Source organism: Mytilus trossulus, chromosome 3 (assembly GCF_036588685.1).
Source record: "Mytilus trossulus isolate FHL-02 chromosome 3, PNRI_Mtr1.1.1.hap1, whole genome shotgun sequence".
NCBI classification, from domain to species: domain Eukaryota; kingdom Metazoa; phylum Mollusca; class Bivalvia; order Mytilida; family Mytilidae; genus Mytilus; species Mytilus trossulus.
The window spans coordinates 20,358,201-20,375,483 of record NC_086375.1 but is presented as its reverse complement, the minus strand read 5'-3'; the positions used below and the strand labels follow the sequence as shown (position 1 = coordinate 20,375,483).

The 17,283-nt window shown below is 34.7% G+C and overlaps 2 protein-coding genes across 4 annotated transcripts; one reads left to right on the top strand and one right to left on the bottom strand.

The window, feature by feature from the left end:
* Window positions 1-1,515: 1,515 nt before the first annotated feature.
* LOC134710525 (uncharacterized) lies at window positions 1,516-7,123 on the top strand. The gene is made up of 2 exons (XM_063570896.1): window positions 1,516-2,213; window positions 5,195-7,123. The coding sequence occupies exons 1-2, from the start codon at window positions 2,121-2,123 to the stop codon at window positions 7,121-7,123; spliced, it is 2,022 nt and encodes a 673-aa protein (XP_063426966.1). The 5' UTR covers window positions 1,516-2,120.
* A 4,042-nt stretch (window positions 7,124-11,165) lies between these two features.
* LOC134710340 (uncharacterized) lies at window positions 11,166-14,534 on the bottom strand. 3 transcript variants are annotated; one of them, XM_063570679.1, is made up of 3 exons: window positions 14,370-14,534; window positions 12,782-13,630; window positions 11,173-11,776 (listed from the first exon to the last, which is right to left on the bottom strand). In XM_063570679.1, exons 2-3 carry the CDS (start codon window positions 13,610-13,612, stop codon window positions 11,456-11,458), a joined length of 1,152 nt encoding a protein of 383 aa, XP_063426749.1. In that variant the 5' UTR covers window positions 13,613-13,630; window positions 14,370-14,534; the 3' UTR covers window positions 11,173-11,455. The 3 variants fall into 3 exon arrangements, with proteins under 3 accessions (XP_063426750.1, XP_063426749.1, XP_063426748.1); XM_063570680.1 differs by having other exon boundaries at window positions 11,166-11,776; window positions 13,325-14,534; XM_063570678.1 differs by having other exon boundaries at window positions 12,782-14,534.
* Window positions 14,535-17,283: the final 2,749 nt, after the last annotated feature.

Here is a 17,283-nt window from a genome sequence, read left to right as displayed (position 1 = left end):
GCAGTACGTGTAACGTACAATATAACATTTGATATTCAAGAATACTTTTTACGGACTTTGTCTTTGATCCTATCGGCTATCCTTATATGGGTAAATTTGAAGCGTGAGAAAAAAGTTCATGTCTTTGAAGTTTTCTAAAATGTATTCAGCACCAGGTGTTGCACGAGCCTCAGCCGGGTATACATGTATATAAAAGAGATGTTATAACTCAAAATAGAGCCAACTGAGAAGGAAAAGGTAATGTACGTACATTTTAGAATTATTTGACGGTGTTTTACACATTTTGATGTTGCGTTATTTCCAGTTTCAGTAGCAAACAAGCTGATATTTGAATGGCTAAATAAAAAGAAGATTTTAGTAGTCCGGGTCAATATATATAAATTAACCTAGAATACTTTATAAGTATATTGTTCAAGAAAAGTATGATAAAATCATAATTCATAAATATCGACAAATAATAACAGTGCAAAACTTTACCTTTATATACCTTATATACTTATTTTATAAATGCATTTAATTTAAAACCGATTATCCCAATTTTAACCAACTTGACTCTAACTCTTAACTTAAAACAATTATAGATCCCAAGTATAAATTTTTTTATGTCCCATTTATGGACATTATGTTTTCTTGTCTCTGCGCCCGTCTGTTCGTTCATCTGTCTGTCCGTTCGTCCGTCTGTCCCGCTTCAGGTTAAAGTTTTTGGTCGAGGTAGTTTTTGATGAAGTTGAAGTCCAATCAACTTGAAACTTAGTAAACATGTTCCCTATGATACGATCTTAATAATTTTAATTTCAATGCCAAATTAGAGATTTCCCCCCATTTTCAGGGTCCACTGAACAAAGAAAATGATAGTGCGGATGGGACATCCGTGTACTGGGGACACATTCTTGTTTTCTATATAAAGAAAAATAATGGAATTGCGAACATAAGGTCCACATTGGTCAATTATCTATTGTCTATATAATTATATCTTGGGGAATACCCCGTTATTCTGATACCCCAGTAGTCCGACACCCCAATAATTAGACACCTTATTGGCCCGACACCCCACAAGTCCGAAACCCCTTTATCACGAATGTGACCTACCGATTTCGACTATTTACCCCTATTTGTAGCATTTTTACTTTTGTGTCTGTTTGTTTTGTTTACGCCTCATTATCAATATTATAATATTTGACTATTGATTATGTACCTAGCCTAGCTGCTTAATAGATCTAGGTAGCAGCTAGGCTAGATACACGTTCATCAGTCAAAAATCTACGTAGCCCTATGTAGCTGTTACGATATTGCACGGCACGCAACCCCGTTAAAAACATGCGGCAGTTTAAAAGGTGTTTCGTTCGAACTAGTTAGTGTCTAGAATCGATAACGAAACAATAAGCGACGACGAGCTTGAACACGGATGTCGTCCCTTAATTTTCGTTATCCTCGAAAATATTTTCCTTGGTGTGGACAGTGTTACTTACCAATTTATTTCATACCCTTTCACAATTCATTTCTTCACCCCTTCAACATACAATTGTCCATATTGTGAGTTAGATCTGATGAGGTTTTGGATAATTTTGATATAATTTGTCTAAATTTTCTAATTGTCTAAAAGAAATGCACCACGGAATAACTTCTGTTCTCGGGCCATATATAAGGTAGACCCTCTTGCAAAATGGATTACTGTTTTAAAATGGTTCTTTAATATTCTCTGCAAATGTGCAGGTTGATTTCGATTTAATATGCATTTCTTATGTTTCAAAATTGGTATCCGAAATATTTATTTTAAAATATTTATGAACAAAGAATGTACTTGCGTAGAAATTCGATATCAATAAGATTCCCCACCATTTAAGATGAGGGGCAGCTGTTTTAGGTCCGTGATTTTGTTAAATTTTTCGAACCATTTGTTATTATTGAAATTAAAAGAACGGTGAGTAATTTGGATCAAGATTTAGATTTAAAAAAAAACAGTTCTATGGAAACTGGTTAGTAAATTACTAATTGATTATCGTTAGCTTTCACTTCTATAAAATTGGGTAAAACAGACTTCTTTGAGTTTCCTTTCCGAAGTAGGGAGCTTCATTGCTGACAGGTGAACAACAATACTTCAATTATAAATTTATTTTTTTATGTTATTTCAGATGTCTGAACCTGACCTTTATGACTTCATGAGAAGTCGCAATATTAAAGATGATATTATAAGAACATTGATAGAGGAAAAGGTAAACTTATTCATCAAAATGATTTTTTATTTAGTCCTTACATTTTATGCCTGATGGAGAGTTGTCTCATTGGAAATCATACAACATTTGCATCAATAGAGGGCATAACATCCTGATTTTATGTTTGTTTAATCTTAATTTTAGAGACATTTCGCTTTTGTTATACATCGACATATCTCTTTTTTAGTTCAGTTTTAAAAGTCCATCAACGACAAACATATTTGGGATACCTTTGATTGTCTATGTCAATTTCTAACACAAGACGATTTTTGTCTCGCTTGTGTTGAAAGTCTATTATTCGAGACACCAGGACTACTAAACAGTGATGGTGTAAACTATTTTTATAAATCTTTTTTTTCCCCATGGTGCCTCACATTGTAGGATGGTGAGATCGAATTACCGTCTGCTATATGTCCATTCACGGTCTTTGATTTAATTTCATTGTTCATAGTTAAATGCTAAGTTTTTTTGTGTTTTGGTCTGTTTATCATTTACTTAATCTTTAAGCTAGCAATAGGTGAGCTATACTTTTGATATATGGGATTATTGAATGATGTACCTGTTTGTCTGGAAGGTATCATATCTTCCTCATTTTTATGGTTCATTGTTCAATGTTAAGTTTATGTGTTATGGTTTGTTTTTTCAGTACTTTAAGGAGAAGTTCAACTATGAACATATCTGTCTGGCAGATATCAACCTTGGCCTCATTTTCATGGTTCATTGGTCAATGTTAAATTATTGGTTTCGGTTTGTTTTTCAGTTACCAATTAAAGTAATAGGTGGGCTATATTTGGTGTATGGAATAGTTGTAGGGTGTACACTTGGCCTCATTGTCATGGATCTTTACAAATTACAAACGTAACGGTTAATGTAATACTTATTTAAGAAATTTGCACGAGAACTGTATGTTTTAATGCAGTGTCTGTGCGTACCAGCATGCAGGTACTAATAGTCAGATTGCCGTTCGTAGGCTAAACTGGACCCCTGTTGTGTTCACTTATCGCTACACTGACAACAGGTATGGCCTAAATCCCGTGGTCACAATTCTGACCACGGGATTTGATAATTCGACGAGACTAGTGCATCATGTGCTATGTTTATTATGTGTTATATAGTCTGGGGTCCTGGCTAATCTTGTCAGTATACGACGCGCAGCTAGATTGGGCCGGATCCCAGGCAAGAAACAAGAAATTATCACATTTATAACCCTACTGAGATGTTAAGGGAATAAAAGATACCGGTTCAGTTTTTCAAGAACATGTTAACATGCTTGTTGGTCATTTATCTGCACCACCACCATGGGGATACCAGATACTTATTTATTTTGCGGCATCACAGTAATAACATTTCACGGAGGTCAATTTCCTATCATTATAATTGGTCAATTTTATTAGCGAATCGATGAATTTTTAAAACTCGTCCAATTAATGCCAATGTGACAATGGCACACCAACCTGTTCCTTCGGTGCAAAGCTATAGATGGAACGGCGGACCAGTTTATTCGTAGGCTACGCGTACCCACATCCGGTTATATAATAAAAATGCTATCGGATCGGAAATAAAACGTGAAATATGATTAAATTTATACGGAATTTGTCGTAATTAGAGAATAGATTACAACTAATCATAACTCGTCTAAACATCAACCCAACAATGTTAGATCTGTAAATTTGCTTTCGCAAATTTTTGGTTCTTCCCTCGTCGGGATTCGAACCCATGCTACTGTGATATCGTGACACCAAATCGCCTGCACTGCAGCCGTCCCGCTAGACCACACGACCACCTGGGCTCTCAAAAAAAAAGAGCTTTCGGTGGGCATGTGTTACCTTTCCACGTCAGTTTTAATCTAGCGGCGTACTACAGTACATGATATATAAGGCATGAAGATGTTATTGTTACAGATCAGCTAAATTATCTATAGTAGAGGATCCTACAAATTAATGTAAGATACAATCACAGAAAATAATTATATTCATAAGTACGTCTGAGTCAGTGACAACCCTACAACAGATGTATCCATCGGATATATATATAGGTACGTGAACAGTTTTTTCTCAGTTAATAAAAATTCTTTAAATGGAAGAGTGTGATATACATGTGGGGAAGACATTTCGTAGTTAGTTTTGAACAAAAACTATCAGTCGATTAATTTTATACAATTATATATATAAAAAAAAACCTCGGGAGTCAATTGCAGTTGCAGAGAAGAGAAGAACGGGAAAATAAATAAATAAAAAGGATTTAAAGTTTAACAGATTTAAATTGTAATGTGTATCAAATGTCAGAAAACCTCAGTTCACGATAAGGACTCTTTGTCCTGTGATTGTTGTTAGGACTGGCAACACTTGAAATGTGCAGGGTTCGGAAAAATGTGCCAAAACAATCCTATTGGATATGATGGTAAAATTTGTTCCAAATCTTAATTAGTTACATGAATCTTTTAAAATTGGTTTATTTTGACACTATTACTTGCTTCTTTAATTCTTATATAGACATCCAAGCTTTAATTTTAGTAGTATAAGATATTTCAAAATTTCAGTTTCTGTTTTACATTTTACTAAAATCTCATATGGGTATTTTTAAAATTCAGATATATATAATTCTTTAAATTCTTTTCATTTACAGGGACTGTACAGTTTCATTTACCATCAGTGTGCATTTAATTTGCAATGTATTATTACCTGATAAATACAATTTGAATTATATTTTTCATACTCTTCACTCGTTCTACACGAAATCGATAATCGAAATCCACATATCATCGATAATTTCCGTTTATATTTCACGTTTCATTCCCGATCCGATAGCATTTTATTATAAAAACGGATGTTGGTACGCGTAGCCTACGATCGACTTTTTGACTATTCGAAAAAACCGACCGTACCCGCATGCGGATACGCGCAGACACTGCCATGTTTTAAACTTGATTATAAACCATCAATTTTGCATACCAATATTTTTATGCTCTTTGTCCATTTCAGATAGATTCCCAAACTATCATTCACATGTCAGAAGAGGAATTGACAAAGTTTGTGCCGCTGTATGGGGATCGCAAAGCAATAATAGCGTTTAGCAGGGACAGAAAAGACACGTCTTGTGAAAAGAAAAAGAAGACAAAGACGTCGTTAATGAAAAAACTTCGGGCAAAAGTGAATGCAATAAAGGGAGGGGCCTCTTATAGTAGTGGAGATGAGGATGAGGATGAAAAAGAGGTACGTAGTTCTTTGAGTAAGAAACTGAAAGGCAACAAGAACGCAGAAAAAAAGAAACGTCTTGTGGATCTAAGCTGTTTCCATAATGACGGTGATGCATATCATCAGATACGAGGAAACAAGGGCGGTGGCCCTAAGTCGTTTGACATGGAAAAATTTGATACGATGGGACAAGTATTAGACCTTGCCAAACAGCTGTATTTTCCAAATGGACACAACGCAGTGAGAGGTAAAATCACGGAATATGAGATAAAATTAACTGACACATATTTTCAAAACATCGACTTACAGTCTACCGTGGAGTCCTGTTATAATCGTTTAAAGATGAGACAATTGAGGTTCAACTTCTGCACAGAAGGCACTACTAGTACAATTGAGAGTGACGAGTTGCCACCTTTATCAATTCCAAAGAATAGGAATGCAACTGCTCAGAGTGGAGTTATTGAAGTAATGGAAATTATTGACTTGCCTCCAACCTGTTTAAGCAAACCTGAAAAATCAAATGACATTTTTGTCACTAATGATTTTTATAATGCAGAACTTCCGGATATCCAAACAAACTTTGATATTGCTGATTTTTCGTTCGACGGTGATATTGCATTTGGTCCTAATGTACGGGCAAGCAATGTAAGCTTAGACTCGACATTACCATTAGAGAGTGGAAGTGGTGATACTTTGGACAGACCATTAGAATTTGGAAATGCTGGTACAGTGGAGAGAAAAATTATTCGTATACATAGGGCTTCAGCTTTAATGGATATGATAATTCATTTTGAAGATCCAAACATCATGACTGTAGACATTGATGCCATCATGGTATTAGACAATGGTAAGGAAGAAGCCGGAGAAGGAGATGGTGTTTTCAGAGATTGTATAACCCAGTTTTGGGATGAATTCTATGAACAATGCACAGAGGGTCGTATTTTCAAGGTACCTGTACTTAGGCATGATTTCCAAAAGGAGGAATGGAAAGCTGTTAGTAGAATAATAAGAAAGGGGTTTGAAGTCAGTGGTTACTGGCCCATTTCAATTATGCCTGCTATATTCGAAGAGTGCATTCATGGAAGCATTGAATCAAGTCTGATTGAATTGTTTTCAGATTACTTACCTGAAATGGAAAGTCAGATTGTTAAAAAAGCTATTTCCAATTTCAATGATGTGGATCAAGATGACTTCCTTGAATTCCTTGATAGTCATTCTTGTAGAAAATTGGTGAATTCTGAAAATGTCCTGCCAATTATTGGAGAGTTGGCACATAAAGAGTTGATTCAACAACCACGCTACGTGATCGAATGTTTCCGTTCAGAATTACGACAGTTACAAGTCACTCCAGGCAAACTACAACAAATTTATCAAGAAATGAAACCAACATCTAAGGAAATTTTGAAATCCTTGAGTGTACCGGAAAACATGAAAGAAGCGGAAAGGCTATGTGCAGGCTTTTTAAAAAGATATATCAAAGATCTAGATGGAGAAAAACAAAAGGCTTTCTTGAGGTTCTGCACATGTTCAGATGTCCTGTTGGGAATGAAAATAACGATTGAGTTTTTTGAATCTAAAGGGTTCACACGGTCACCAATAGCTCATACATGTGGGCGAGTATTACAAATTCCATCAACTTATGACACATATCCTTCTTTTAGGTCTGAGTTCAATTATCTGTTGAACAGTAAGGTTTGGGTAATGGACATAGTTTAGAGTTCATATAGTGTAATAGTGCTGGCATTCCAGGATGTTCCGATGAAAATGGACATTAACTCAATGTATGAGTACAGTTCTAAATGATTCAAGTATTCTTTGTTTAATAATTCATGTTTAAAGGAGGTTGTGTAATGATTTTGTGTAATGATTTTATGTCGTGAGTTCGGCAGAGGGAGTTTTTTTCAAGTTTTTTTTTTTAAGTGTTCACAGTGTTGAACAGAAAAGCATTTCAGATTTATGTGAACAATTTGTTCTGTGTTTGTTTATGTCCATTACCCAAACCTTACTGTTCAACAGTTTTGAGAGAAACACAAGCTGCATTAAAGTTTTGCCATAAAGGCAAGCCACTTGATTTTATTGTATTATTGTCAATATTGTTATGTTAAAATGATTTCAGTCAAATAGCAGTAGGTATTACTTTTTATTTACCTTGTCATTAACTATTTTGTTGTTTTATTTCAATTACAAGTTTCAGTGAATCTATTTCATTTAATTGTTAATTCCTCTTGCCATTAACGATTTTTTTCTCACTTTCTTCGGTCTTTGTTTCCCATTATTTTGATTCATGCGTAATCCTAAACATTTTTGAAGATCTTTTCTTACGCTTTAAGATTGATTTGGATCAAACTTGTAAATAATTATCCTCAGTTTATAATAGAAGAAAAGTATAATATACATAGTTATATCACAATATTGTATTGTTATCAGGCAAAAAATAGATAAATTTTCATCGATAAAATGATTTCCTTCTTATGCCTTTTCAGACCTGATTGGCGACCATTACTGAAATAAAATGTTCATCAGAATACACCATGTATCGTAAAAATTGATAGGAGCTATTTAATTCAGGTCTTCGATTGAAATTTTGCTTAGATCAAATGTTTTAAAAGATGTTATTCGATAGTGGACATGACTTTGATACTTTATTGAAAAACATAGAATATAAAAAAGAAGATGGGGTATGATTGCCAATGAGACAACTATCCACAAAAGACCAAAATGACACAAACATTAACAACTTCAGGTCACCATACGGCCTTCAACAATGAGCAAAGCCCATACCGCATAGTCAGCTATAAAAGGCCCCGATAAGACCATGTAAAACAATTCAAACGAGAAAGACTAAAGTTAGTGTTCATTTAGTGTATTTAAGAGCTTCCAAATGAGATAAAAATAAATCTCTCCTTAATTAAGAAGAATTCCTAGCGTAAAGCTTCCTAGCTTAAAACGTATAGTGATATACCTGTATCAACTTGATGAAGTTGCAAAGTTGTGATGCACAATTAACTGGTTACTATCAGAAGATTGGAAGTTATACAAACCCTATCGCTTTTTTATGTTGGTTTAGACAAAGCTTCTTTATGTTGGTTTAGACAGAGATTGTCATTGTTTACATGTATGGTAGAATAAATATATGTCTCTCGTTTAGGGGTACGAAGGGGGACCTTCTTCTGTCATAGGTTTCCTCCTCCTTCTTTCCAATAATTGACCTTTTACAATTAACACTGGTTAGAGGCAACCTAAATTCGACCCATTTCTTCTTTTTATTTTAAGCTTATTTGCGTAGTGCTGTCCTTTGTTTGGTGTCTTGCTTTATTGTTACCAGTTGTGTTTTTGTCCCCGGTTTACTTTTGACACTTTGGTTTTCGCGTACTTCTTTACAATATCTGTTACAAGAAAATCTTTGGTATCGAGCCTTTCAATTTATCAGACAACAAAGACGCATTGCTTCATTTTTAGAAACGACATCAACTGGTACAGTGAAACCTGGTTAAACCGAATCCTGTATAACCGAAAACCTGTATTAACCAAACATGCTCTTAAGCTCTATCGTATCAAATTGTATGCGTTAAGAACCTGACATCAACCAAAACCGAACCACATATTAAGTCCCGAAGAGGTTCTTTTTAAACAGGTTTCACTGTTCTAAGAATTATGTATTTACAGCACAACACAGAAAGGGTTAAACAGATTACCCCTTTGGAAAGGGCACCTGGCCTAAAAGGTCCAGAGAGCTTTGCTATCACTTCAGTATGTGTCGTCGTCCGTTGTTACCGTTTCTGAGATATCTGCAAGTTTAATAGGTACTTCTAGTAATGTGGCATTGCTGTGTAATAAAAGTTGCATTACTTCTAGTTTGAAGACTATGTTGAGGCCCTGCTCCTAGGGCATGATCCAGCGACTTTGAATGAACTACATTTTGCAAGTTACTTTTTCTGCTAACAGTAAAGGTAAAGGTAATATGTTTGGCTAGCTGAACCGTGAAGTCATTATGTTAGATATATCATCCTTCTTTCTGAGTAGTCTAGTCCTACAGACGGATAAATTGGTTTTTTGTCGGACTAGTCGTTTAAGTAAACTTAACTTAATGATGACTTAACGGTTCAGCTAGCAATCAAGCTAACCAAATACAAGTATATAACTTACACACTCGAATGTTTTGCTGTTAGTTAGTTTGATAGAAACTACTAAGATTTGCTATCAAGTTACAACATCACGGTTTGTACATCTCAATTTTTTTAACAGTTTGAGGCTCGAGATTATAGTCTAGTGACTTTGAATTAATAAGCAATAATCCTGTTCATCAGATTGGTGTTTTTTTTTCGAAACATATATCAGTGTCAACAATTTATCTTTAACGTCGAGCTAGAGCTGATGACCAAATATACAATAATTCCAGGCAGAAGTTTAACGGAAGGAGAAGGTGAATGTAATATAGCCACATATTGAGGAAAAAACTACAAAATTACGTTTAATGGTCTGGCAATTAATGATTAATCCTCAAAATCAATCACAACCTTCGGTTTCTTTTTAATATGGAACCTTGTATAATATCATAAAAATGCATAGACTAATACAAAAGTTATTGCCCGGATACCAGAAATTCCTTTTTGTTGACCCCTATTACCTAAACTGTTTGGACCATAACCCCCGAATACAGTCCCATCTGGTTAGTATTGCCGAACTGATGGTACAAATTAATACAAATCCATACACTTATATATACTCAAGTTTGACTACATTACATTCGCCTTCTCCGTCCGCTGCCCCGCAAATATTACCGTTACACTTTTCCATGAAACTTCTGTATGAAATTACTATAGGTCATGGGGATTTTCACATTCAACCTTTTATAGTAATATTCTTTACAAAGCACAAAAATGTCGGCATTAACCTTAAAAGCTATCAAAACCTGTAAACAAGACTTTTTCTATTTTTCTATAGTACAGTTACGATACTGTTGTCGGGTAATTATGGATGGTATATTTTGGCTTTGCTATTCTTTCACTTATAGGGTCTTTGCATTGGAAATAAACAGTTATGTTCTTAAGCCAGCTTTTGACCTGCTACGGGTTGTGTTCTTCTTAAATATTTTATGATGGTATGATACTAAACAAAAAAAAGGGAAGAATTGAGCTTGATATTCATTTGGTGAAAACATAATCTTTCAATCATTTTAATTGAGGTCTAGAGCTGGCATGTCAGTAACTGCTAGTAGTCATTTATGTATAATTGTTATTTTGTTTTCTGCTCTTTGGCCAGGTTATTGTCTCTTTGTCAGATTCCCCATTTCCATTCTCAGTTTTATCAAGATATAGCCTGGGAATCCAAATGAATTCGGACGACTATGACGACATGGTCGTTACATTAAGTCAATTAATGACTTAAATTGTAAATTCATCCCTTATTGGAGTAATTGTCATTAACAGATGCTGTTTACCGAATGTTGCGGTTTTTTGGGGGCAAAAACTGTGATGATTGTAATCATAAAACGGCATGTCGCATAGTAAGAGTATTACTAGTAATTCTATTCTTTAATACTTTGAGCAAATGATGCTCATCAGTACAATGTGCTTTAGGTATCATATATCACAGCATCACTGATGAAAGATATACACACCTAAAATTACGGGTCTTATCTTAATAAAAAAAAATACTATTCCGGCTTCTTGTAATTTCAATTGACAAATATCACGAAGATGTCTAAACAATACTTAATTCAGGAAATGAGAAAAAAAATCGAAAGCTTGTAGTCAATTTCATATTATAATACTGTTGATTTTGGAATTTGGTAAAACTTTAATACATTCTTTTCGGTGTCGGGTACGTCATGTGATGTGGTATATAATCTTAATCCGTGTCACCAGATGACCCCATTTTTTTTCATGTTCTATGCTATTGCATGGAACGTTGCCTCATTGACGCATGCCAAATAATCCGATTGTCTGTTCATGCTAAAACATTTTTCAAGTTGTATATGTTTAATGTAGAGAGATTTATTTTAGTAAATTTATAAATAAATATAATATTAATAAAACCAATATTGAATTATAAATTTTGTTTTATTATATCCCTCATTTGTAAATAAAGTGTGGCTCTGTCATAGGGATCTCTTGTTTTTGTCCAGCTGTTTTCCTCCATTAATATGTCAGCCAGGTCCAAAATGTCATTGTCACAGTCTGAATCGTCGAAGTCACACTCCTCGGCACAAGCATTTAGTTCGACATTGTCCAAAGGTAGTGAATAATCCTCGGTGCCTTTCAAGAAAGGTGCCTGGTATAAGACCATTGGACGCCCGTTTATGTCGCAATGCTTCGATTTGCGAATTCGGTGTGCATTCCATGTTTCAACGACATTTTCAAGCTCTTTCTGAAATAGAAATAACTTGATAAAAGTGGTGTTAAAATGCATTCTCTTCGATTAAAATCTAATTTGTTTAATGAAGACACGTGCAGTTAATAGAGACACATCTGGATGTAACTTGATGAAAAAGAAATAAATTACAGAAATAGCAATTGCGGATTTTATGATCGCCAAAAAATGTGTGGTCGTTTTGGTAGTACTTTGAGGCGTTTTTTTCTACATGGCACCGTGAAGTAACTGTATTTCTTCTTCACGGACCTACCTGAAATTATATCAGAATGCATTTATTTTGTTTGTATGACGATTTTGGGATTAATGAAATTAGTGGGATTATTTTCTAATAAGTAGATGTGTATGTTGTTATGACGCGTCATGCGCTTCTTGAAAAATTCCAATGTCATCTAAGATTACAATCATTGAGTTCCTTAACTTGTTTGCACACAAGTTACCCACAGTCAGACGCCAAAGACTGTCTTATAGATAGGTGTTTTTTTCTGGCATGGAACCTTTTTTTCATGAAATTTACGTTTGCCTTTTTTTCTATTCATTTCACAATAACTTTTAAGCAAGTAGATTTAAGCTCGCGCTATATCTTTTTTTGCGAGATAAAAAGGGGATTGGGGTAAATTAGAACAATGCTGTTTATAATTTGAGAACTTATAGTTAAAGTCAGATTTAGATGGGATTATTTTTTGCGATAAGAATCCTTATGAAATTCCTGTTTAAATTTCATTTAACCGTTCTAACATAGCTTTTTTTTGTTTGTTTCAGAGATAAAAGGGTCAAAAGATAATTACAAGGGCCAGTGATTGCAAATTTTTGGAAGAAAACATTGCCAGTTTAAGTCTTTATGTCTTTACGACTTTTTTTTATATAAAATGTCTCTTTCAAGTACGTTTTTATACTGAAACATATAACATGTTAAACGTTTATCAAATTAAGCGTTTGGAATAGTTCTTCGTTGTTTCGTTTTGATTTAAGATGATATTTATATATCATATTCTATCTTACTCTGATAATATCCATGAAAAAATATTGTATCAGACTTTTATCGATGAAGTCGCCTGTGAAGTAGCCGTCTTGCTTCATCTGTTCAAAGAATTCCATCCAAAATTGTACACATTCTTTTCTAAGTATTCCCCACCAGCTCTCTATACGTTGATTGTGTTGACTTGTTCCATAGAGAAAAGCTGTTCTGCTTCCGGGACCATTCCTCCTTAAGAATGACTGCATTTCAGCAATATAACTGTTTTCGGTTCCCATGTCTGATCGTATTGAATGTGGTACCCTTTCTAAAGAAGTCAAAGCTTCTACATAAAATCCCGCTACAATTCGTGGGTTATTATTGCTTCTACCAACACGTAACCAAATTATAAACCTTGAAAACCCATCTATACATCCGTTGACACAAATTCCATACGGTTTTAACTTATCATATGAGTCAAGGTGCCATATGTAGTTGGGACCCTTGGATCTATAGTGCCTTCTTTTTAGTTTGCGCTTAACTCTCGCAGCAACGCCAGAAGGATCCAATATGCCTAATAGGATTCTTACCATCTCCTTTTGGACAATAAAACCATTCTGTAAGCATCTCGAATGCATCCAACGGTATCCATGGAGACAACCAGATGACTTTAGTTGTTCGAAGATAAACATAGCAACTTGGAAAATATCCGAAAAATTCTTTCGTCTGTACAATCCATACGAAGCTAAGCGTCTTTTCAAAGTTCTCATAGATAAAATAACATTATGTCTTTGAGCCAACAAACCAATAATTTCTTCATATTGCAAACCTAGGCTAAAGTAGGTTGAAATAATGATAGCTAAATCATTTGTGGTCATGATTATTTGATCTGACACCTGTAATAAAGTAAGCTGTTTAAAATGTGACTACTTCAATTCAAAGATTTGTAAACTAGTATTACTATCGAGCATCGTGGGTCGAATGTTAATCCTAAATGAGTATAATTGATCACAGTGACTAATGACTGGCGATAAGTATCGCTAAAGAAACGAAACTTTGATGTGTCGTCATAGTAATAATCTATTTGTTACGGGTGTGGACCCCCCTTTTTAAAATGTCTGAATCCGCCCCTAGGATAAAATTTGGTATCAATGCCAGACGGCCGTTTCGTCTAAATTGTGGCTAGTTTATACAGCCATAACTAACATGACTAAGGCCATAAACATAGTATTGACTAGTTTTGGTACTCGATGAACATCGTTTCAATATCCTCTCAGTGACGTCGATGGTAATAAGATATACCGCCTATCTAATACACCAAAATGTTAAATGTTTATATGTATCAAGTTAAGCAGCAAATAAGGAACGGTGTAATATGATACCCGTAGCCCATTCACGACACAATAATTTACACGACAGAAATAACATAACTTGAGTGTCAGTGCATTAAAACAAACTAAGTGTACCCCGGGGGGCCCTCTTACGAACAAATAACCCGTTTACATTGGAATTCATAAAAAAGGAATAAGAATTATAAGTTTCTTATTGAATAGTAACTTCGTTTTACACACTGTTCCTAATTACTTTTCTCTGAATTAATACAGTCAGTAAAATTCTACCTATGTTAAAAATTACCTTAATTTATAGAATGTTTGTCCGGCAGGATCGCCTTCCATAAAGCATAGTGTGCCCATGCTATAAACACGTGTAACTATTGATTACAATATACTAACTACGAGTTACTAACTTGTGCGCGCAAGTTACTATCTTGTGCGCACAAGTTGGTAACTCGTGCGCACAAGTTGTGTAACTCGTGCGCACAAGTTGTGTAACTTGTGCGCACAAGATAGTAACTTGCGCGCACAAGTTAGTAACTCGTGCGCGCAAGTTTGTAACTCGTGCGCGCAAGTTATGTAACTTGTGCGCACAAGATAGTAACTCGTGCGCGCAAGTTGTGTAACTCGTGCGCACAAGATAGTAACTTGTGCGCGCAAGTTGGTAACTTGTGCGCACAAGTTGAATTTTTTTTTTTGCATGGCACTCCAGGGCTTCCGTAAAATGCAGATCATTAGTGGCATGCAATTTGGCTTTTTATTCAAAAGCTGTCATCGCATATCTTTCTTTTTTTGTTTTATTCAAACATCAGACATAGTGTTTTATGCATTAGGCGAAAAGGGTAATCCTCAAAGCCTTTTGATGACAAATTATGAAGGTACAAACTACTATTAACGGGGACATTTTGTGTTTTACCCGATTCCAACATCATACAATAAGGCGCTGATGAATAAATTGTATCGTATCTACTATAAAGTAATAAAACTGCTATTTTTCTTTTCATGTAGACATGTTTTTATGAGATAATATTGTTTAAAACAATATTTTTTTTAATTTCAAAAATCTCTGCTTATCAATCATTTACTTAACAAAAATCCGGATAGTTGTGTCCTGTCCATGATCGTGCTGAGACATAGTTTTCCTGTAATATTTTGGACTTGATATTACTTGTTTTTGTTGATTGTTTATTGTTTTGTTGAATTATTTTGGTGTCCATAATTCTTTTTAAAGGTTCTGTGAATCTCATTTTATTTATGTAAGAGGGAAATTAAGTTTTTCAGTGGTTTATTTAAGAAATAGGAATCCGACAAAATCCCCAAAAGATAACAAAACTAGAAAGTCCGTTGAAACTTTGCTTTCACATTTCAAAATAGCAAACATTCATTTTAATCCTTTAAATAGTGTTATTTTCTTAAATGCGGAAGTGGAATAATTGATATATTTTACCAACGTACAGTAAATTGAGGCATTTTGACACAGTTGATTGGTGTAATGATGAAATATACCCGAAATTGCGTGGATAATTCAGTGTGACTTTAATTCATAGATGTACATATATCATTGGGTTCTTTCTATTCGCTTGAAAATTGTTTATGATAAAAATGGAAACGAATGATGCATAAGTCTACATGACATAGTGATATCTATACAGTTCGGACGGCAATTTGAAATACAGAACCTTTAAAAGACCTAAAGAAACCATTTTGCTTAGTTCTTTGGTTTCAAAATTCAGATATATTGAAGATATCCTGTCTCTTTTTTACCTATACACATACGTCAGTCAGTACTAACATTTCCCAGTTAGCTTGTGATAAAAGATATAAGAATGTTCGCATCATATCTTTACCTTTTTTTTTATATTGAGACGGACGGATTGACGACTACAAACAAAAATCTATGACAAAATTTGGAGGGCGATTTTAACTTTCCAATATCAATTCCCCAGGTCTCAATGTACTGCACTCCTCTGCGCCATCGTATAATGTGCACATATCTCAAATAATACCCTACCTTGGTGCTTGTTCAGTCTATAAATACTTCATGAACAGGGGGTGAACCTCTGACTACTTAAAACAGGCCACAGGATTTAAAGGGATATTAACACATATTAGTCGACGATAATATCAAGACGGCAGGGTAAGAGTAGAAGAACGACGCAAATGGCAAGCAGAATTCTGCAAAGCTCTATATGGACCACCCAAGATAACACGAAACATACTGAAAAACAGGGGTTATCTCGTGTGCCCCTGGAAGGTTTAGAAGATTCTGTTTCAATTGTAACACCTGAGTGTCGAACGTGGAAATTTAATTTTGGGGACATGTACTGAATTATGAAGACCTGGCGACTAAAACAGAACAGACAACAGCAGGAGGTCACCCTATCACGAGTAATGATACCTTTAAGCTCTGTCGTTGCACATCCAATTAGTAACATTTTGCGGTTTACAATTTTGAGATACTAAGTATAAGATCAGATCTGAAAATTTGCAATAATTTTTTTCCATTCCTGCTTGTAACATATTGATACTTCTAACATATTGATACTTCTAACATATTGATACTTTTGATATGCATGACACAACCAAATCATCTATTTCTTTTTTCTTTTCTGGAATTCCACTAGTTTTGGTTAAAAAATAACCATCGGTAACTTACGTTATGTTGTCTGTAATGTTTCTTTGAGACATACAGACAAAATGGCAGCCGACGCAAGTCAAGAACTCGAAGTCACGGCTATCAAAGGTTGTGCTATGTGTACTATTGTCTGTCGGTGTTTTCCATTTTTTGGCCATGGCGATGTCAGTTTATTTTCGACTAATGACTTTTAATGTCCCTTTGGTATCTTTTGTCTCTCATTCATATGCTTGCATCTATTGTAAAGAAACCTGAAACCAAGACGAGGAATTTCATTCTCTAAAACAGAACATTTAAGTAAAGGCTGTTTAATACTTATTTATCATATAGGCACTGTAAACCTATACTGGGAGTTAATCTGTTTTATTCTGAATTACAAGAACATTCACAGAAGAAAGTTTTTTACCATCAGCAGTGTGATATAAATGTTGTCCCTAGTTCAGATATCAAATCACTTATACAGACCAGACTGTAGGTATAACGACCACGACAATCGGAAACATTCTACAGATTACAGTCATGTGATCATGGCAAGTGAATACTGTCGATGCGGATCACAGATGTTGTTTTTTTCTGGACT

Coding starts and splice junctions, on each gene's coding strand:
- LOC134710340 (XM_063570678.1), bottom strand. CDS start 13,612: ATGACCACAAATGATTTAGCTATCATTATTTCAACCTACTTTAGCCTA. Junction 11,777..12,781: donor TTTTCATGGATATTATCAGA/GTAAGATAGAAT, acceptor TTTCTATTTCAG/AAAGAGCTTGAAAATGTCGT.
- LOC134710525 (XM_063570896.1), top strand. CDS start 2,121: ATGTTATTTCAGATGTCTGAACCTGACCTTTATGACTTCATGAGAAGT. Junction 2,214..5,194: donor GAACATTGATAGAGGAAAAG/GTAAACTTATTC, acceptor TGTCCATTTCAG/ATAGATTCCCAAACTATCAT.